Source organism: Corvus brachyrhynchos, unplaced genomic scaffold (genome assembly GCF_000691975.1).
Source record: "Corvus brachyrhynchos isolate BGI_N302 unplaced genomic scaffold, ASM69197v1 scaffold544, whole genome shotgun sequence".
NCBI classification, from domain to species: domain Eukaryota; kingdom Metazoa; phylum Chordata; class Aves; order Passeriformes; family Corvidae; genus Corvus; species Corvus brachyrhynchos.
In genome coordinates this window covers 308,258-330,938 of record NW_008238325.1, presented here as the reverse complement: position 1 = coordinate 330,938, position 22,681 = coordinate 308,258, and the positions used below count along the sequence as shown (strand labels likewise).

Here is a 22,681-nt window from a genome sequence, read left to right as displayed (position 1 = left end):
AGTTTGGGGTTTGGGGGCACCAGCCACATCCCCCTGTTGTTGTAGGCCCTGCGGCAAGCCTGAGCTAGCCAGGAGCAAATCCTGGACATCACTGGGAGCCTCCTCTGCACATCCTTCAGGGTAGCCATGACAACCATTCCTGGTCCTGGGGAACAGCTGAGGATCTCACTGACTGCTCCCGCATCCCTTGTGCTCAGCTGGGGCTCAGGGGGTTCTTTGTGGAGGGGAAGTTGGGATCATTTTCTAAGCTGTGTTCATTTTCTAAACTGTTATTACCAGTTAGGTGGTGCCTCTCACTCTGATATTTATTGGTTGATGTGATTGCCAACAAGAAATCATTCAGAGAGTAAAAGTGCCTGCAGCAATTGTCATGTTTACCAACTGACAAAGCCATAGTGGCTGAATTTCACCAAATTTACATCCTTCCATGATTCATCTGCCACAGGCGTGATACAGTTCTGGTTGGGTTTGGGGGAGAGAGAATCCCACAGTTCCTACCTGGATCCACAGTGGATTTTTCCTCTGACCAGCAGGTCTTGTTCCCTGAGCAAATTTGTCTGTTGCTTTATCAAATTGTTCTGCCAGACTTCTGTCTGTTCCTGCAGCTGTTCTTTACAGGAGACAATGTAATCAGTCCTGTTACCACACTTGCTTTCCTCCCAGGGCTTTTTTTTTTTTTAACACACTGCTCAGGAATCAGCAGTTTTTCTCATTTGTGCTTCCCACACCTTTGGTGTTTAGCTTGCAGGTAGCCAAGAGTAATCTTGAAGGTAACTAATCTTAGTTTAGTCTCTGTGTGCTGAGGACCTAAGGCAATGTATCACAGCTTTATTTTGTAGGTTTTTAAAGCCATAAATTAGTTTCTTTATAAAACCCTCGGTAAAGGTGTAAAAGAAAAGGAAATTATAACCCATTTTTTCAACCTGTCTGACAAGTACAAGGTACTAGAATTCAACCCTTAATTGAATTTTTGGCACCTTCCTACGCTGAGTCCAGGTCTCGCTGTTTCAAAATTCATGGTAACTCATGTCTGTGAACTCAGTTGGAGTTTGTTGATAGGCTATCTCAAAATATCTTGGCTTATAGAGAGCGCCTGCCCCTTTTGCATTTTACTGGAACCGAATAGTTCAGAGTTTGTGGGTGTGAGGGGGCGAATTTGTTCTGCTTCCTCTTAGTCATCTCAGCCTTCTGCTGGGGAAAGGCAAGAGCTGGATAAGCAGTCCTGTATTTATCAGATGAATGTTTTTCTTCAGACATCACAAGAATGGGTGTTCCTGTGCCCATGCACAGGAGCACATCTGGGCTGGCCCCACAGCAGGCAAGCAGGAACACTGAGCTGGTTGTGGCCACTTGGGGAAATGTGCTGGGCTGAATTTTGGGACTGATTATATCTTTCCAGATGTTTTCTGAAATGCTGAATAAAAAAGTTTCCTGGGAATTGAACCAGGTATGCTGCCCTCAATGCCAGTACCCCCTGAAGGACGTGTATCTGGAATCTTGTTGGGTTTAGTGTTCTATGGCTGCTTTTTTCCCCTGAGAACAGTTGCAAGCCAGAGCAAAACTGATACTCTGACAGACCTCCCTAGCAAGTGAGGATTTGTGATACACAACTGTTTTTCAAGAAGAGGCTGTGGCAAGGAGAGTTTTATGTTTGCACTGATTCCTTGATTGCCTGGTAGGAGAGAGGTCTTCATGCATCAATTGATGAAATCAAACAAAGCTCAGAATCTATCTGACATACCCTCAAATGAGAAATTCATACCTTTAGCCTTAAGAACTGTATGGCTGAGGAGTGAAAGTATTTTTGACAGCTTTTTTTATTCTTATATTTAGCCAACAAAAGCAAAAGGCACACAGTAACATTTGAAACTGATGATTCTTGATTTTTAAGCATTGTTCAGTGGGGACGTTGACTCCTTTTCCACTTCTGCAGTATTATTTAACCAGATTGCATTGACGCAAAGCAGCAGTGACAGACTGTACTGGGGATGGCTGAGGAAGACAGAAAAGACTGAGTAAAAAGTTTGATGATACTCCCAGGGACTGTTTTAAGTTCTGAATGTGCATTACATAATGTTCAGCTTCATTTCCTGCCCTTAAAGTGTGTTTGTGAGTAGGGTCCAGGCAATTAAAGATGCTCTCGGTGCTGCTGCAGTGACAAACCAGGGTGCCCTGGGCTCTGAGTGGAGAGAGATGCTGGGAACATGCTGCACCAGAATCAGTCACAGCTCTTGGTTGGATCCAGCCCTCCTGCGTGAGGAAGCACAAACCCAAAGTAATCCAGCCTGAAGTGAGGCAGGATCAGAGAAGCAGGAGCTGCTCTGGCTGGAATGATAATTAAGAGCTGGATTCCCAGTTGTCAGCAGAGCAGCGTGTGCATGAACCAGAAGTGTGAGAGGAATTGAACTGAGGAATTTACCATGGACATTTCCCATTAGATGGATGAGATTGAGACCATTTTCACACTGGCTGGCAAGGATTGATCAGGTGTCTGTGGTGTTTTACAGCCCCTCCCCACTGACCAGCACCCACAGATCTTTAGTTTGCTTTGAAGCATTTTCCCTTGCATTGGACTCAGTCATTTATTTTTGTATTTTCACAAATATCTTTAGAGAGCACTGCCAGCAAGTGAGCTGGTAAATCCTCTGCCTGTATCCCTGTGTTCATTCCTACCTCCCTGTCTGTTTTCCTTTTCCCTTGACGTGTGATGGGGAACTTCACTGTGAACTTTATTAGAAAACCTCTCTAGACTAAAATAATGTGGAAGGGCAGGGGAGGAAACCTAAGTCATTTGGTTTTAATTCATATCTACTGGGGACTTCTATTCTACACAGTTCAGCCTCTTGTGTTGCCATCAGTGGGATTTGGCACGTATTTAAAAGCATAAGTTTGGTACTTTGTCTTGTTAAGAGCATTTCAGTATAAATTTTATTTGTCTCCATCTATGTGCTTACTCTATTTTCTGTCCAACTAAATAATGAAAAGTAATACAACTTAATTATTTCATATGAGGAGTTTTTGGTGAGTCGTCACAAAGAAATATGATTTTGATTTGTATATAATGTTGGGGTTCCAGCATTGTCTAATAACAAATATTTTATTAGCATTCAGACAGTCTGACCTGCATGTTAAGCACTTAATTAAGATGTATAAATTTCCCCCTCCTTCCCCTCTGCAGTTATTTAAGCCTGTCTGGCAGTAGTACACAGGACAGAGATCAGTGATGGAGTGTTGAACAGCTGCCTCTGCAACTGTAAGCTGGGGAAGTTCCCATTTTTAAAACTGAAAATTATTTTACAGCTGTTTTAACCACATCGGGTCTCAAAGTGAGCTCAAGCTGTTCTTGATCCAGGAGTGGAAAGCTTTAGCTCTCTGTATAATTGTATCCACTGCACAACTTGTTTGTATAGATTAGGGTGGGAGAGCTCCCAAATTTGGGCTCATCCTCAACAAAAGAAGGATGAGCTCCTGCTTATCTATTTTCTGAGTACTGTTTTTGGTGCCACTATAGACCTGTGTGATGGAGGTTTATTAAGCTTTTCTTGCCTTGGTGCAGCTTTTAGGATAAGAGAATAATATCTGGGCTCAGTCTATCATGGTGATGTGCTGACTGAAGTCTTATGTAACATTGGCAGAGGCATGCTCCAGGGCTTTTAAATAAAGAAATCTACAATGCCCATGGTCACAGAGAAATCCAGTTATTTTCTGTAACAGAAACCTTAATATCCTTAAGTCAATAATTTATAAATGGACAGATTAAAAAAATGAACCGCTATTAAGAAAAGCAGTTGTTGGGGAAGTTTGTGGTGTGTGGATAATGTTTGGGGTTATAAAAAATGTCTCAGTGTTTCGGAAATAAACAGTGGTGGTCAGACTGGTGTTTTGCACTGGGCAGCAGTGAAGTGCTGGGTGGTTGTGTCAGTGGCTGGAACATGCAGGCAGAAGGATTAAAGCTGCTGTTTTAGGCTTGTATGGCTTATCTGTGCTGTTCCTAAATAGAATAAGAGCCTTCAGTGGACATTTTTGCTTTCCTACTAAGAATCAGAGGAAGATTGATCAGGTAGCCCAGAGAAGTGAAGTGATGCCACCATAGATGAGAGTTTATTGGAAATTTAGAAAAGGGGAATATTTCTTTCATGTGTGGAAAGAATCACAGGAAAGGAGATGAGGGGCAGGGGAGAGGCAAGGCTCTCCTTTTCCCCTGAACCATGTGGGATTGCTGCACTGGTTCATCTCTTTAATTTTCTCAGTTCAGGACTAAACAAAAGGCTGATGGAGGCTGAGGGACAGGAGGAATCTTAACTAGTGCTGGCACCAGTGGCTGCCAAGGCACGTGTGTGTACCCTGTTGTTCTTTGCATTTTCTGAGCTATAAAATGCGAGTAATAACACTTAAATTATGGATCATTCAGTGCTGTGCGAGTGAATTAGATAATGCTACATAGGCCTTTGAAGATGAAATGCAGAATATAAATGCTGTATAAAGCTTACTTTGTGTCATGTCTATAAAACCTCTGGTAATGCAGCCCCAGGATTGCAGGGAAGCATAAGGAGAGGCACTTGGGCTGGCTGCATGCAAATTGATTCAGTGGAGCAGCAGCATTCACACAAATCTGTGCTGTGCTGACGAGCCCTGCAGCTTGGCACAAGTTGTAAACACTTGTGGATAAAGCTCTGAGCCTTGTCCTGTCCAACCCCCTGCTTCAGGAGGATTTGCTCTGTTGTGTGGCGGAGGGAAGGAATTGAAATGGGAGCTCTGGTGGTTGCTATTTCTCACCCGAGACATGCAGCAGTAGTGGGTCGCATGCCAAGGTAGCACGGAGTTTAAAGGAGACTAAAAATGGAAGGATGAAGTTACACATTCACCGCTCCAGGAGCTGGAATTCTACTATCAGTAGTTGTGTGATGAGCTAAAGTGGGGTAGAGTGAGAACTGTTGCTTACCCCAGAGCATTTTAGCAAAGCCTGGAGGATGGATTAGTCAGAAGCATCAGTGCTAGCCCTTTTTTTAAATTTAGTTTCCTTTCTTGTTCCCGCTGTTGGATCTTTCTCACTGTACAGTACCCTTGTCCTCTGAGGCTCTCTGAGCGGGGGTTGACTCCCAGCTAGCAGAGCTACCCAAGTTTTCACTGTTATTTACTAACAAAAAGGGGTTTACTTGGTAACTAAGCCATGATTGATTTTTTTTTTTTTTTTCCTTCCCTCCTTTCAAATAATTTTTGGCTGCTTGCCATGTGTTTTGCAACTGAGCAACATCATGGAACAGTAACTTTGTCACGGGTGTCCTCGAGCTCTCACACAGTGCTTGAAAGAGTTTTACCTGTTGGGGGCTTACAGTGACTTAGATAAAGAAGTTGCATCTTACTAGAAGGTCACATGAATGAAAAATGCAGATTTATGGGTCTTCTTGGTGGGAAGGTGCAGAAACACAAACCGATTCCAGGTCAGCATTGCTAAACAGCCACAATTCCAAAGGGAAGTAGGAAAGGGGTTGCTGTCTTTGGGGTCTTTTTCTGTAGAAGCCATGAGTGTTTTGATGGTCTGGGGCTGGAAGATTTCACAAACACATAGTTACATAATAGAGGAGCTTATTTTTGTGTGAAAATAGATCATTACTTCTGTTTTAATTGTCTCCTCCACATAACTGCATTGTGCATTGAACTCTAGGGATTTTCTTCCCCCACAGATTTAAGATTAAAAAGTTGACTATTCTTCTTTCTCTCAAGTTGAATTTTATATTATTCAAACCATCTTATTTTGTCTAAAATTTATCATGCAGATCTTAAAATCTCAAGACATGTATTTCCTTGGACTGCTGTCTTTCCTCGCTTTGCAAAGCGAAGCCTTCAAGACCAATTTTCCTGATGAAACCATTGCTGAGCTCTCTGTGAACATTTACAACCAGCTGCGAGCCACGAGGGAGGATGAGAACATCCTGTTCTCTCCTCTGAGCATTGCCATAGCCATGGGAATGGTGGAGCTGGGAGCCCATGGAACCACCTTGAAAGAAATCCGACATTCCTTGGGGTTTGACAGCTTAAAAAATGGTGAGGCCTTTTCATCTTGTCTTATTGTGGGGCTTTTTGTCTTAGAGAAACAGGAGCAAGAGTGGGAGTGGCCTGCTCATGTCCATGGGTTATTAATCACTGGATTTCTTGGTATCCTTGATGGCCTGGGCAGGCTCAAACATGTGTGTTCTGCATGAGCTGAGAGATGCTGGCATAAAACCCTGCCTGGGCTACCTGAATCTTCAACAGTTGCAGCTCACACTGCTCATCCTGGTTTCTGCTGCAAAATAAAGTTGCCTTGGCCTCTAGAAATAGAAGATTTTTTTAGGAACATGCTTTTTAGTGATTATAGTGAAACCTGGAAAGGAAAGCAGTAGTTTCAGCAAAATTGCTTCTGTTGATATCCAAGTAACTGGTTTGAAACCTGAATGACATTTCTTACTCATGCAGTGTGCTGGACTTTGGAGTCTTCAGTGAAAGGATGCTGGGGAGGAATTTCTGAACACAGACATCAAACTGTGTTTATCAGAACCACTGCAGAGATGATGCCTCTCTGTGGAGGCTGCAGCACCAATTGAGTTCTACATTTTGTCTCTAAAACATTAATCAATTATCCCTTAGCTGAAATTGAGGGAGTTGTGCAGTTGATTTGTTCTCGGCTGTTTGCTATTCTTGCATGAGAGTGGCATTCAGTGAAAGTGTTCCCATGATTTCTGCTTGGAATATATCATTGCAATCAGTTTTTAAGGTTTATTTTGTTGGTTTTTAAATTAAAAATTTCAGCTTCAGGCAAATGATGCAGCAGTACAAGGCTCCTATCTTAAAGCAGACTGCTTTAATCCTGTTCAGGATTTGTCATTGCCCACCAAGGATTCTGTACTGCCCCATGAAGGATCCTGGGAAATTCTAGACCTACTTTTGGCATAGAAAAGGCTGCAGGAAGTCCTTAGTTTCAAAATTTGAAGTTCATTTTTCCTTAACTGACTTTTAGGATGGAACAAAAGTTCTGTTCAGAATTTGTGGTTGCAAGACTTAGAAATGGGACCTGTAAGAATAATTTTTTTTAATTGCTCTTTCACTGTAGAAAAGATTTCCATTGATAGCTTTGCCTCTGGTGGGACTCAAATGTCTCATTAATTAGACTAATTATGGCTAGTAGAAAAAACAGGCTCAAAGTAATATGTTCTTGGAGATTATTCCTTCAGATGTGAAGGTGTGTGTAGGTTTAGAAACAAGTTTATTTTAATAAGATGACTTTCCTTCGCATAAAACATCTCTGTGAATTTTCAGCAGAAAAGCCATGGAATAACTTCCTTTTCTAAACTGCTGAATCTGTTTTTTCTTTCCTCAGGTGAAGAGTTTGCCTTCCTGAAGGACCTTTCTGACATGGCAACTGCTGAAGAAAGTCACTACGTGCTGGACATTGCCAACTCCCTCTATGTGCAGAATGGGTTTCATGTCAGTGACAAATTCCTGCAGCTGGTGAAAAAATACTTTAAAGCTGAAGTAGAGAATGTAGATTTCAGCCAAAGTGCAGCTGTTGCTACTCAGATCAATAAATGGGTGGAGAATCACACAAATAGTAAGTCCATGTGATCCTTTTGTACACTTCCTGCAGGAAGTGTTTCTGTTTCCAAACTTGTGCAGTGCAGTTGGGTTGGTGCTTTGGCTTTTATCTGTTCAGTCTGAGACTGAAGTTTCTCCTCCCAGGAAAAGAATTCTAGTATTTCTATTTTTTCCTGTGTAGGACTCATCTGTCATAAGTAATATTAGTCATTGTTAATCATGTGGCATCTATTTGAATATTTTTTTCTCTGGTCTTACCATCTGTGGCATTTATTGATTGAGACAGTTTTAATGGTATTTTAAATTATTTTTAAAATTGGTAAGTATTATTGGTAATGGCAGAAAAGTGGTCTGCAGAGGGGTTGTTGGCTCATGCTTTGGGTGTGTGGAGTATCACTCCTCCTCTGAGGAGCTCTTACTCACAAGGTACTGTGAAATAGAATAGTAGGGAATAAAAAGATAATTTTGAACCACAGAATCAGCCTTTGTAATGTAATATTTTGCAATGTGAGGAAATGAGATAGCATGTGGAGAGGGTAGTTGATTTTAGAAACGCTGTCAACAGTTTCACAACACAAATTTGCAGCAGGGGAGTTAAGCACAAAATTACTGCTGTAAATATGCACATTGAGAGCTGCAGGATGCTGGCTTGGCTTGGCAGCTCCCAGAGAGGTGGCACTTCCTGGATACATGCAGAGTCCCAATGTCTGGGAGTCTCCTGTTGTAGGGGTCAAAGCATGATCTCGTTCCTGTTCATCTGGCCCACTCTGAAGATTGATATTTTGAGAGTAATTCAGTGGGGTCTGGCTCTGGCACAGTTGTACCGTTGGGAATTTGAAGGGATTGGGATCACCTGCAGGGAATTTACACATCTCCATGTAGTCTGAGCACTTAAGAATCCATAGTGCTTTATGGAAACGTATGGCTCCAAAGTGGAAAAGCACCTCCTGTCATGCTTTTATTCCATTTGGAAAATGGTCTGGTTTTTTCCCAGGGAACACAGCAGCCATTATGTTCCTAACAAACTGCCCTTTCTCTCAGGCTGCAGAAATAACTGGATGTAAGTGATGCTGCAGATTGCAGAGTGTTTTCATGGACGTGGTGTCTCTCTGGGAGAGAAGGAAAAGCAGGGCCCACCAGGGCAGCTGGGCAGCTCTGAGTGTCAGGCTGGGATAGTTCCAGTCCCTGAGCTGGTCCCTGCCCACTCCATCTCCTTCTCTCTGCCTGCCAGCTCTGCTGGAGGAGAAGGCTGATTTCCCCCTTAGGAAAGGGGCCACAGGACAGGCAGGTTTCCAGTTCCAGCAAGTTTAGCATGATGGGAGGCTTGGAGCAGAAAACAGAACCATCAAAGGTTTCTCTGGGCAGGAAAATTCTTAACATTTCATTAGTGTGTTAACAAGATGTGGCTGAAAAAACATAAAGAAACATGAGTACCAAATAGAAATCTGGAAGTGTTTTCCTTCTTAATGTTTCCCTTTTGTTTTTTTCCAACTCCAAGTGAGTATTGGTCACACCTCCCTCAGAACATTCAAGATAAAATGAAATACAAACAGCAACCCGGAAGAAATCCAGCCCTGTGATACACAAATTTAACACCAGTTAGTCAGGATCACATGCTCCAGAAAGCAGAATTAATTTGTTTTTTAAACCATGGATTCAGGAGTAATAATCAGACCAAGGAATGTGTTTATTTTAACACTTTGCATTGCAATGTCAGCTAAAAGTAGAAGTGAGCTAGAAAGCTGTCTGAAGGAGGCTGTTCTTGAAGAACAGTGACAGATCTGGTCAGTGCACCCAGTTTACCAAACTGGAAATGATTTTTGGTGAAATGCAAGGCATTTGAGATGAGCTACAGCAGGTACCAGACTGCATTCTGATGTAAATGACTTCTTTAGGAGCAGGAGCAAAGCAGCTGCCATGCTCAGCTGCCGTACCTCCCATGAATAGAGCAGATGCTAGATGGTTTTCCTCTTTTGCTTTTCAAGAGCTAATGTCACTGCAACAAATGCTGGGAATTTATGTGGATTTTTGATGCTTAGTCCTGGCTTTGAATTCAACAGAACATCACTGAAGCTCCTTCAGGGCTGTCCCAGGTGAAGCTGCAATGGGTGCACTTAGACCCTTTAAATCAAGCATCCAGTTAAGCACTTCTTTGGATTGGAACCAAAGTTTGTACAAACTCTAACCTTAAGATGAAAGTGCTGAACTGTTTCATAGCAGCAGGGTAAACATTCCATTTGTGACCCTTTTTCCACATGGCTTCCTTGTAGGGTATATTTAGTAGTGATCAAGAAACAGTTGCCTAACATGTACTTGATGGAAGGGTTTACACACCTACACTGTGATTTAGGTTTACAAAACACTGGTACTTTAATTGGAGATTTAATGAAACATCTGAATTGGAAATTACATGTTAACACTGCTTTTTATTTTCTTGCATTTTTCTAGCTGCCTTAAGTTTGGATTTAATGCTCACACTGACATGCAGACTGACAGCTGGGTTTCTTTTTAGGTATGATCAAAGATTTTGTGTCTTCAAGAGACTTTGGTGCTCTAACTCATTTGGCTCTCATCAATGCAATCTACTTTAAAGGCAACTGGAAGTCACAGTTCAGACCTGAAAATACTAGAACTTTTTCTTTCACTAAAGATGATGAAAGTGAAGTGCAGATTCCAATGATGTACCAACAGGGAGAGTTCTACTACGGTGAGTTAGACCTGTAGCAATTTAAAGCTACTAAATCTTCACTTAATGGGTTTGTTGCAGTAATATCCATTTGTACTGTTGTCTCTTCTTCCACCTTTAGTTTTAATTGTGAATTTTTAATGTGCTGTTTGCCCAAAGAAGGGACTCAGAGCTTCGTGTTTTTTCCTAATGTGTGTATTCTAACTGGTAGCAGCATTTATAATGACCTGCTTGGTGCCACAGGATGGCTTTCAGAATGTTTATCCATTTAAACTCTTCACAATTCTTGAGCTAGTTGTGCTTATCACAAAAATAATTTTCTTGTGCTGTGCTAAACATTCAAATGAATAATGTTTGCTCATTACTGTTGGACTGGTAAAATAGAGGTTCTTTGAACAGCAGAACTAATGATCATTTTTAGTTGGAGTTTGAGCTCCAAGTAGGTTCTAAAGGGTCTGGCACTGGCAGCATTTTGCTCAGTCTCACCACTGAAAAATTCTCTCTCCTGAATAAAAAACTTCTCCCCATTTCCCTGAAAGTCTCAGCAGCCTTAAATTTTATGTTCTTCTCTGTCCTACCAGTGAAAGTTATGTCACAGAACTGTGATTATCTACAAACTGTGTGGTAGCTTGAGCTTGTATTCTTTAAGAAACCAAATGTAAGCCTCAAATTCTGTGATGAAGAAACCAATATAAATTTTATATAGAATAAAGAGGGTCATTTTAAACTCCAGTATGTAGTAAATGCTGCCTAGAATTAGGCCTATTTACACTAAAGACAAAAGAAAACACTTCCAGCAGGGTTTTTGTTGTTTTCCTCCTCTAGGAGAGTTCAGTGATGGCTCCAACGAAGCAGGAGGGATCTACCAGGTCCTGGAAATACCCTATGAGGGGGATGAGATCAGCATGATGATCGTCCTGTCCAGGCAGGAAGTTCCACTGGCCACACTGGAACCACTGGTCAAGGCCTCCTTGATTAATGAATGGGCTAATTCAGTGAAGAAGCAAAAAGTGGAAGTGTATTTGCCAAGGTGAGAGCGTGTTCCCGTGTCTCTGGAAGGGTGAATTGCATCTGAATTGATGGAGGAGCAGAGTGGGGAAAGCTTGAACAACCTGCTCAAGCCTGGAGTGATGCAGCTCCCACAGGAGGGTGGCTTTGACAGCAAGGCCTGGGGGGATGCAGTGCAGAGTGATGGTTATTTCAGCATCCCACCAGCACTGCTTTTGCATCCCTTTCAGAGGAGAGCGCTCTGGAAAGGAAAGTTTCCTCGTCAGGAGTACACATCCACTCGGAATGGTGCTCAGGGTATTGCAGAACTCATTATGGATAAGTTCCGTTCAGACAGGAGCCACAGAAATATTGGAAGTCTGAACTACCAAATGTTTCATTTAGGTGCTAATTAGGTTTCTATGTGCCGCTATTTTAAGAAGTTCTAGTGGTGTATGTCTGTGTAGATACAAATGGTTGAGTGGTGAGGGGTAATTCCAGTCAATTTTGGGTTGGTTTTTTTTTCCCAGCTGTAGTAAGTGCTGCTTTTTCTCCTGAGAGCAGCAATAGAATAACAAGACATCACTACCAGAAGGGCTGCAACTGCTGTCAGTCCATTTGCAGACAGGTTGTGCACTCAGTGCAGATTTGCCCACATACAGCACTTAGGATCTTTCCTGGAATCCTGCTTCGTCCACGTTCAGATGTTTGTCATGCCTGTGCTCTGCCTGGCTTGGCAGCAGAGTTGTTTACTACTAAATGTCACTAATAACGTACAGCTGGATCACACTGTCCTTCAAGTGATTCATGATGATTTCGTGGAAGTGTTTATGTAACAATAGGGCCCATCTCTGAAAGGGATCACGTCTACTTGTTCTGTTTTTGTAGCACGGTGCAGCGGATACATGGCTGCAGAAAAAATAAATTCAAGTGAATCCTTTAATCATCAAAACAGTTCTTTGTTTTCAGGTGACTTGGAGATCTGAGCTTGTTCCATTTCACAGGTTAAGACTCCCTGCAGTCCATCAGCTCCTGTTCCAAAGCAAAGACCAGCAGCTGACTGCAGCTGAGCAAACAAGGCTAGCCAGGATAAATTAGGCTGAGATGGACTGGTGCTGTCAGTGTGCCCTGATCCCAAATTGAAATGGAATCCACTTCTCTGTAGAGCTTAAAGGCAGAGTGGTGAAGGACCAGCAGCATTTTGGCGCTGTTTTTCACCCCCCATAGATAGTTTCTCTCTTACTTTAAGTCCCAGTTCCTTTGAAGGAGCAGGAAGAGCAGCAAAGAGCTGCATTGCAGGTTTCATACAAACTGAACCTACTGTACACTGTTCCTGGGATTTGTTTCTTGTTTTTCTCCTGGAGCTTCAGGTCCCAGGGGCCTCAGTGAGTCCACTAAGACACATGGGAGGGGAGTTTTCTCTGAGGCTGCTTTTCCTGCAGGCTTGGGAAAACCTTACCTAGACGTTAATGAGAAGTGAAAGATGGGCATTCTTCCATCCTTAAGTTTTCCTTTTATACCTGCAGCAGCAGCCTGAACTCCAGGTGCTGAAGCTGGGCATCTTCTCTCCAAGAATTTCTAGAGTGGGAGATCCACAACAGAAGTCTCTCTCCATTGATTATGGAGAGAATCTGTGAAAACCAGCTTCCATATTTGTGTCTTGGGTATCCGAACACATGAATGGCATTGAAAATGCATTAATTATGTTTCTGACTTGGATTCAGTTTATAGTGGTGATTTGGGGTTTTGTTTGCAGAGACTCCAGGGTTCTCTGGAGCCAGGTTCTCAGATGGGAATTTGAAGCCTGGGGTTTGTGTGATCATAAAATGTCCTTATTTATTCTGCCCTCAGGCTGCTTGGTTCTTATCTGGAACCTCAAAGAACGTGATAAACACCTGCAAATTAAGGCAATACTGAGGCAAACCAGGTAGAAACAGGTGCCAATCACCTTCAGTATTTTCAGATTATAAAAGATAACTATCCTGAGCTTGGAATTCTGTATAGGAATACTGCAGTCTCCTGGCAAAAAAATCCAGAGATGAATTGCATGCTCCCAAGGTGTTGGGTTTCCATTAGGGATTCAGAGGTGATCTACAGGATTTTGTCAATGCTCTAAATAAACACTTTATAAATATTTGATGCTGTGACTCAGAAGAGCATGTTATGAAATGTGGCCTCCAGGCTCTGTCCACTGAGAAATTGAAAGCAGCAGTGGAATAAAATTAAATTTTTATATCTTGAAAGATGCTATCCAATTATAAAGTGAACATTTTTTAAACTTATACATTTGTAATGGGACTGAATGACTTGCCGAAGCAGAGTTAATCACAACTTTGCAATTTCTGTCTGCATTATCTGTGTGCAAATGAAATTGTGTATTATTCCTCTTAATAGCAAAGGAGAGATTTGTACAGAATTGTTAAATTATACTTCCTCGTTTTCATTTCCAAATCATTGTTCTCAGCTTAACCCAGACTAAAATGATCAACATTTTAATCCACTTTTTGCATAGGAGTGAAACAGACCATGAATCTAATTTACAAAGCTGTCTCTCCAACATAAATTACTTGAAGAGCATGGGAGGAACTGGTACCTAACAGTGGTGCTACAGTTTGCAGATCTCCTCTTAAGGATTGTTCCAGTGTGCCCAGATCTCTATAACAACCTTCTTGCTTTTTTGTGCATTTAAAATACCTTAAAAATCTTTAGACGGTGCTGAAATGGTAAGTGGTGTTAGCTGAAGATTGTTTTCTTTGAAAGAAAAAACAACAAATACCAAAAACACTCAAAAACACCCCATAAAACCCAACAGAAATCCAAACCCAAATGAAAGAAAACCCTTGAGCATTCTGGTTTTACTTTTTAACCTGCTGTCTTAACTCCCTTTTTGATGAGGAATGGGCCAGTGCTGATTGTCCTTGAGATACAACCACAAAAGAGGCACAAAACTGTCCCACTGGAATACATTCCCACCCAACTCCTGCAGGTTTAGCCCTGGAAAGAAGGATCTTGCCAGAGAAAGACCCACAACCTGCTTTACTTACCCTGCCCACAGCAGCTAACTGGGGGTCTTGGTTAGTTTTTGCTGTTAGTGGGGTTTTTTTTTTTTTGCTCTCTTGCTTGTTTGTTTTGAGTATGAAATCCTGTGGGCTGGTTCTAGCACTTCGGGACAACCTGGCTGAAATTCCAACCAGAATGCTGGAATTGATAGCAGCTGGCAGCTTGGCACTGGAGGCTGGGTACAAACAGTGCTTCAGTCCCCAGGGCCTGTTGTCCAGGCAGGAATATTGATGCCAAGCAATGCAGCCATTCCTCTCTTTGCCTTTCTTTCTGCGGGATTTCATCTATTAGAACCACTCTGAAAACCTGGAATTTTCTTGCTTTGGTTCACTCAGAACCCTGAGGAATTTTTGAAATGATGGTGTTTGGGATGAATCACTCCAGGCTCTAGTTCCCTTCTCCTGGATGAGTAGACCCTGTACCCTCATCCTCCTTGGCTCTGCAGATCCTGAGCATCGAAAAGTCACAGAAAATTCAGTGTTTTAAGAGTTGCGTGACACCATACAAGATGAACACATCTTTTTTTTCCTGTCTTAGAAGGCTCTAAAATAGAAGAAGGATGGCCTGATGTGGAATGTTAATGCTTAACTACAGAATGTCAGTGACATAAATGCATCACTTTATTCTAATGCTTGTGCAAGTTTTAAATTTCATTAAAACGTCCTGGTTCTCTACTAAAATCCCCAGAGAACTGCTGGTTTCTCAATCTAATCTTCTCTTCAGTGTCTGTTTCTCAGACTTCCCTTTGTGGTTTTTAAAGTTCTCAGTTGAGAGCTTTACTATTCCAGGATTTTTGATACTGAAGTATTTAAATCAGTTTTTCAGAGTATTTTTAGCATCAGGAGCACCTAAAAGATTGTGGGGGAAATCAAATACAACCATCTGGTTCATTATATGCAACAAGCAGTGCAAATAACCAAGTGTCAGGGGTAGTGTGGTGTAGCTCAACATTCCCAAAGTCTGGAGGTGCAGCAGATGTCTGGGAAATGAGATGGAATGTCAGCTCTGTGTTCTAGGCTGTCAGCTTTGATTTTGAATACCATCATCACTGTCTGTAATGTCAAACTGCAGAGCCTGAAATTAAATTTCCAAGTGTGAAGCTGCCCTGTTACTTTTGAGAAAAGGCTGGTTCTGATGTCAGCTAAAATATTGGCAATCTCATTAATAATTGATCTGTAACTCTCACTGCTTTTCAGAGCATGTGGGAAAGGAGGGAGATGCTGTTGGGAGTGGGGTTTTACCACAGGACAGAACTCAAGGAGGAGAGAAGGGAAGTAATGAGTTTTATTTTCATAAAGGGGATTGTTTGATATTTATACAGCTGATGGGCTATTTTGGTCTCTTTTGTTGGTCATAAAAAGCAGATACTGGACAGCCTTTCACTCATCCACCTGCTCAGGATTTGCCTTTCCAGAGGTTCCAGGCAGGGATGGAGCCTCTATCTCCAGTCCTTCCCACAGGCATTCTTTGGCATTATAACCAAGCAGTTTGCTTTCCCTTTCCTCAAAGCCATGTTCAGTGAGGCTTTCCAAGTTTATTTTTTCCCTAAACCTCTCCCAAGCCTCCCCCTTGATCAGTATGCAGGAGCATCCTGTGCCACAGTTGCTTTCTGGGTCACTTTGCATCAACGAGCAGATGTGTGTTTGCTGTCTAATGGTCCTGAAACTTAAACCCACCTGATTTCCATTGTGGCTTATACTCTGCAGTTGGAAAGAGATGCTTCTTTGCAGTTATTTTTCTTATTTTTACCTCAAAGTTAGCTTTCCATGCAGACTTTACTTGCTACTTTCTTACCCTGATATTCCTTACTAATGTGACAGTGCTAGCTCCCACCTAAATTGTGTTGAAAGCTTGATGCATTTAATATTGGGGTGGAATAAAAGCCAAAAAGGGAAGCAGACAGCACTGAAATTTTTATAAAATGCATTTTAACATTCATGTGTCTTTTCTGTAAAGTAGGTACAGTTGGAAGTGGTTTTCAAAACGTTTTAATGTAAATATAACATAGACATATTTCTGAGTTTATTCTCTCTAAACTTACTCAATGTGCACAGGCAGGACCTCTGTCCTGGACTGTAGGAACTCTACCATTGGGAATCGAGTCTCAATTCATCCTTTTTAGGGTTTTTACCAAAGACTCTACAACAGATCTGAACGTATTTTACAAGGGTGTTGTGAGAGTAAAACTGGTTTTAGTTTTGGAGCCTAAAGGTCAGGGAAATTTGATTGAATGAGCAACTTGCAGACTTGTTACCACAGTAACTGATGCAGAATATGCCAAATATCATCAGAAGCTTCCTCTGGTACTTAAATCCTTGTTGGTCTCTTCTGATTCTTTTGACAACTTCCAAGGCAATAAAATCACAAGAATCAGTTCCCATGTTTTTATTCCATGCACGCCCTGGAATTGTTCTGGACCAGGTGCATGAACACTGCTGATGCCACCAGTGATTTATCAGTCCTGATCTATCTCCAGATCCTATTTTCAGGCCTAAAATTCTTCTCTGGATAATGATGATTCTGGATAATATCCATTCCACCACAGATTTTTGGCTTCTAGTGGCATTTATAAGTTCATTATGAAAGTAGATTTTGTACTGGATTTTTTTCAGGTTTGTGTAAGTGAGGAAGATCCACTTGACTCTTATCCAGTTCTATTTTGATGTCCAGATGATTCTTTTTTGATGTCCAGATGATTCTTTTTCGAGCTGCCAAGGCTGCTGCCTGCCAAGGTGTTGGACATCTCAGCTCTTCATCACCTGTGCCCTGCCCAGAGCTCTGGACTTTCACCTGGAAAGAACATGTTGTTCTTCCATGGAGTTGGGGAAGTTTAATCCTAAAAAAGGAGATTGCACAGAAGCACATTTTATTTGATTCTGGCACTTACTTGCCCCATCACCAAGCACTGAGGTGTGTCTGTGTCTGACTCAATGGCTGGAGAAACCACAACAGCATCCTACAGACCCTGTTTTGTGTTGGGCAGTTACAGCCAGCCCTGTCAGCATATTGTAAATCACTAATAATTCATTTGGTCATTCCCCAGAGCACCCATAACTCACCCCAACAAGCATTTATAGTCACTCTCATGTGTTTATCTGTAGACATCTGGCATTTTCTGCTAGGGGCTGCCATTACTACTACTTTTCTGCCATATTTCTGTGTTTCTCCAGCTGCCCAGTCTCTTTCTGGCCACACATAACGGTCTTTTTTTGTTTTACTGACACCAGGCATAGCTTTTACAATGTTTGAAAATCAGTCTGTAAACAGAACAAGCTTTTGCCCAAAATTTTGCCCTCAGGGTAGATCTCAGTTTGTCCTTACAAAACACTAACCCAGCCTAGAACAAGGCTTTTGCCAGGTTATACTTGTTGGTGCATTTACACTAACAACTCTTTGTTTTCCCTGCCCTTTACTCACAATCAAAACCCAATTACAATTGTGCCACCACACTAATTAGAAGCTGAATCAGAAATGCTTCATCTTCAGAGCTGCTGGCCTTTGCTTATACTATCAAAGTAAAAATGGAGTATCTTTCGTACTCCTCCTTTGCCAGCAGCTCTCTGGGAAGTTCTGCTGTCGTTTGCCTCATTTGATATTCTGTTCTAGTATCTGTACAATTAAATTCAGGTTTTAGAGAAAACCTCTTGTGTAAAAAGTAAGCATTTCCATTAGCTGCTGCATAATTTTGCACTGCAGTTTTATGGGCAGGGGCTGCACACACCATTAGCATATTTTTGATTGCTTCTGTATTAGAAAAAATCCAGCTGTGAGTAAACTCATTTGTTTATAAGCATTTTTTTGGAAGGTGTCACTAGCACTGGAGCTCCTACTTTGCATTATTTATCTTGGTGTTTTTACCTAGAAAATTTAATCTTCTAATAACAGTAAGTAGTGCTTACATCTGGCTTTTTGTAATTTTCTCTTCCATTCTCCAGGTTCACAGTAGAACAGGAAATTGATCTGAAGGATGTCTGGAGAGGTCTGGGAATTACAGAGCTGTTCAGCAGCAGTGCTGACCTCACTGCCATGTCTGGTAAGAACTTCTTGTCTCTCCAGGTAGATGAGGAAATACATTTTTCACCTGGGAAAGTTCACTCTGAGTGTTTCAGAAGTGGCTCTCGTTAGGAATGGAGACAAAGTGTGATCCCCTGCAGGAGGCAGCTGCATGTTGGAACAGTGCATGGCTGCAGTGCCTGGCTGCCAGATGGGAGTCACACCCCAAGGGCTCATCCTGTGTCTCCAGTGCTGCTTGTTCCCAGCACTAGGAGCATTAAGCTGTTGCACAATTAGTTCCTCTCCCCAGATCCCTGGAAGCAGCACAGGGAAGAAGAGGTTGGAGATAAAGGCAGTTTAATCACAAATGCCCCCTGCCTGTTGCAATATGTTGTCAACACTTAATTTTCAGAAGTCGAAATAGCCAATAACTTTAAAAAATGAGGCGGAAATGAGATGTTTATGCTTTTAATACCTCCTAAAGCTGTTCACAGAGTCACAGAATAGTTTGGATTAGAAGAGACCTTAAAGACCATCTCATCCCAACCATGAGCAGGGACACTTCCACTATCCCAGGTTGCTCCAAGCACCATCCAGCCTGGCCTTGGACACTTCCAGGGATGGGGCAGCCACAGCTTCTCTGTATTGAAGTAGCACACTGCTACCTGTGTGGTTTTGGGGGTATTTTAGGTCCGTGTGTGACTCCCCAGCCATGCAGGTAGGTCCTTAGCTGGTGGGAAATTCCTGTTCTTCATTGTCTGTCCCCAGGACAAGCACACCTGTGTGCCTTAGTCAGAACACTGGTAATAAAGAAGGTAATCAAACCTTCCTCCCACATTTACAGAGGAATGTTTGTGATGATCCTTTAATTTTTGCTAAGTTTGAAACACTCTTTATAGTGTATCACATAGCTTATTCCACTGGTTTTCCACTTCCACTTTTCCAGTGAAACTGGGGGAAAGCTAGCTTTAGCTAATATGAAAAGAGTTGAAATAAATGAAAAACTCTTTTTCAAAGAAACAGCATTTTTCTGAAGAAAAGCACCCTCAATTTCTCTGCCACCTCAAAGAAAAGTCAGCTTCCCACTAAAATCTGGTCTATTTATAGGAGATTATTTACTTGAGAAAAAGCACAAAGGAGAATGGGAAATGCACAGGAAACCACAAAGGCAGTACCTGGCTTTTATTTAGTTGCATGTAAAATTCATTTATGTTTCAGGGACATGTATTTATCAAGAGGCAGGAAGAATCACGTGTTTGTGTCTTAATCCCTGTGACTACTGATTTGTTTAAAGTTTTATATTTCTGACAACTGTACTGTACAAAATCAAAATACCACATTCTGCATGACTGAATTAACTCCTCTGCCATTTAAAGATTTACTTGTTATTTAAGTATAGAGCAGTGTATGGAGAAAATTCATGAGTTTTACTGTAACCTCTCTGCTTTTTACTGAAAAGAGGCTGTTCCACCTGGGCATGGAAAGGTTATTGTAAATTAAGAATTAAAAAATGGTTTTGAAGATCCTTAATGAGAACCCCACTGTTGATGCTGTGGAAATGAAGTTTTAAGTAATTAAAATACAAAATATGTTTCCTGTTTCTAATTTTTCATAATGTAAAATCCAGATGGAGGAAGGAAAAATAAGTCATGAAGAGAAATTGTTTAAAGCTGACTTTTACAGACACCTGGATTGGGTATCAGGTGGCAAGGAAGTGAAAGTTGGAAGTCTATGTGCACGTCAGGGTCAGCCCCCTGGAAAATCTGGCATTTCATGAAGCCTTAAATACAGACATTTCAACAGAATCTTTAACTGGACACTTAATTTAGGTAAATATAAATCAAATTAAATCTGAAGAGATTTTTGAGAAATTTGGTTGCATTTAAAAATCCTCTCCTCCTCCTGTCCTGTTGCTTTGGCATTGCTGTCAGGGAAAGTCGCCTGCAATTCCAACAGCAGCCCTAATCCTGTCATCAGATCCAGGCAGATTGGTGAGCTCAGCAAAATTCTGTGTGGCTTTAGTGGATGCAAACCAAATTGCAGGATTATTTTTCAATATTCAGAATTTTTTGCTTTTTCCCTTCAATCTGAAAAATGGAACCAGAAGGACCAGCTTTACCTTCTGGATTGTCTGGATTCTGAGCAACCAAAGAGAGAGTGTTAATCCAGGTGCACTTTTCAAATGTTACTCCCTTGCAGAAATTAAGTTTTTTGACAATTACCACAGGTGAGTAGGAGGACATTCCTGTTTGGCTGTCAGCTGACTCTCACTTTCAGAAAGGACTTTGACAGTATTCACTTGCATCTGATTCCATCAGGTGTCCAAAATAATCTCGGAACAACTTCTGCTACTTGGGATTTTATCACTTACACAGCACATAAATTTGCTGCTTGAGTGTTTTACCACCACTCAAGACTTAGCACTGAACTAATTTCAATACTAAAAGTCCCCTTTCTCCTTCAGATGATTATAATATTTCTGGCTGGTTTATAGAGTCTTAAAAGCAGCAAGGTGACCTGCGTGACAGTGAGCAATGAGGTGATCTCAGTGACTTACCTTCACAATACAGAGTAGTTAGAAGAGCATCAGTTCAGTAAATAGCTCTTGGAAGTTTTGACTGACGTCCATGTAATTTTTCTGGGACAGCCTAAGCAAGAAGAGCCAATAAACCCACATGATATCTTTTTTTTTAAAAATGAGACTTGCAGAGCAGCCAGTTGGCAGCTGAGTGGGAGTTTGCAGACATATGGAGAGTAGTGACAAATGGAGTGTGATGCCAGCGGAGTCGTGTTCATTAGGGGGCAGCTCCAGCTCCCTCCCCCATGGGTCAGCCCTGGCTCCTGCACAAAGCTGGAACTTTGGCACCAAATCCCCAGGGAACTTCCCTGAGATGTTAATCTGGATGGTTCTTAGGGAAATCCACATTCAAATAAGCTCCTAGAGAGAAATAATGTGATGGGAGAAGCTCAGGTGAGCCCCACTTTGTCCCCTGTGAAAGCCATAAGGGAATTGGATTGTCCTGAGGAGATGGGTGTGGTATGGGAGCATTGCAGCCAGGGATGTGAGAGTCAAACCCTGGATCAAGGAAAAGGCTGCCTGGACTCTCAGGGACAACATTATGCTTTCATTTGAAAATAGATTCATTCACTGCAGGGAGAGATGAATGAGAAGGATGTGATAGTAGCAGTATAAAGAGAAGAATCTAGAGAAGGTAATTTGGGATGTGGAATTGCTCTTTTCATCATCCAAGGACAAAGATATCCAATGAAGTGAAAGGCAACAAATGGAAAACAAATAGAATGTGCTTCTCTCATGAAAAACTTAACCACAGGGATCTTTGCTGCGTGCTCATTGAGATTGGCAGGACTGAGAAAAATGAAATTGCTCCAGAGCAATCAGGACTCTCATGCTATGTTGAATAAAGGCACTCTGTGTATAGAGACTTGGGTTAGGGTAAAAGGCATGTGCTGGGTGAGAGGATGTTTTTCTCTTGTCAGTTGTGCTGCAGTTTTCATCTGTAGGGCTTTTTGAATCTTCTTCTGAAGCAACACTTCCAAGCTGGTGCAGTGGGCTGGACTGACTGGGTGTACTGGTCTCGTCTGCAGTGGCACTTCTTGTGTTCCTGTCAACTTTAAAAGTTGGTTTTATTACTCAGATCCTGAAAGCATTCACAAGTAGACAAACTTCTACAGCTGATGGCAAATGTTAGCAGTCTTTGTGCTGTCAGAATTAGGGGCTCTCGGCTCATCAGGTGGAGACCAAACTTCTGAGGTGCTATTTCTTATCAGAAACATACCATGGGGTTCCATAAGCACCACCAAACTGTACAAAATAAAGCATTGGGAGCAAAAATGTGGAATATTTCTGTGAATGTTACAGGGCACAGGATTGGGCTTCAGTGCTGGAGTAATAAAGAATTTATTGAAATACGTGATTAGGCTAAGTGGGCATTTCCTTGTCATTGAACATAAAAATGTATTTGGCTTTAAGATTTTTGCTTAATGTTAAAGACAAGTAGGTGCTGCATGTCCCAAGTTTTAAAGGAACAGGGTGGAAACTTGATGCCAGCTTTACTGAAGGCTGGGGACTGAAGTCTAGAACTGGTACAAGTTTTAGCAGCCTCATCTATGTTTTATTACACACAGCCCCAGAGGGGATGATTTGGGGCTTTTGCTGATGTGATTGAAGTGCAGCAGCTGAACTGGGAGGTTTAATTCAGTGCTGAGTGTACAGAGCAGCAAATGAGATCTGCTGGGGAAAGACTTTTTCAACTGCTGCTCCTCGTGGCTTTGCTTTCTTTGGCATTACAACTACTGAGTATTCGAGTAGAGCTGATCCTTCAGCATCTGACAAAAAGCAATGAAACATGCACTGACTTCAGC

General features: G+C 41.8%; 1 protein-coding gene across 1 annotated transcript in view; it reads left to right on the top strand.

Annotated features, from left to right (window-relative positions):
• The first annotated feature begins 5,751 nt into the window (after positions 1–5,751).
• LOC103615666 (neuroserpin) overlaps positions 5,752–22,681 on the top strand; it is a 20,915-nt gene continuing 3,985 nt past the window's right edge. The window contains exons 1-5 of the mRNA XM_017734345.1: positions 5,752–6,045; positions 7,358–7,588; positions 10,085–10,279; positions 11,084–11,288; positions 18,241–18,338. Of these exons, the coding sequence (XP_017589834.1) occupies positions 5,772–6,045; positions 7,358–7,588; positions 10,085–10,279; positions 11,084–11,288; positions 18,241–18,338 (1,003 nt within the window). The 5' untranslated portion in view covers positions 5,752–5,771. The remainder of the gene's footprint in view (positions 6,046–7,357; positions 7,589–10,084; positions 10,280–11,083; positions 11,289–18,240; positions 18,339–22,681) is intronic.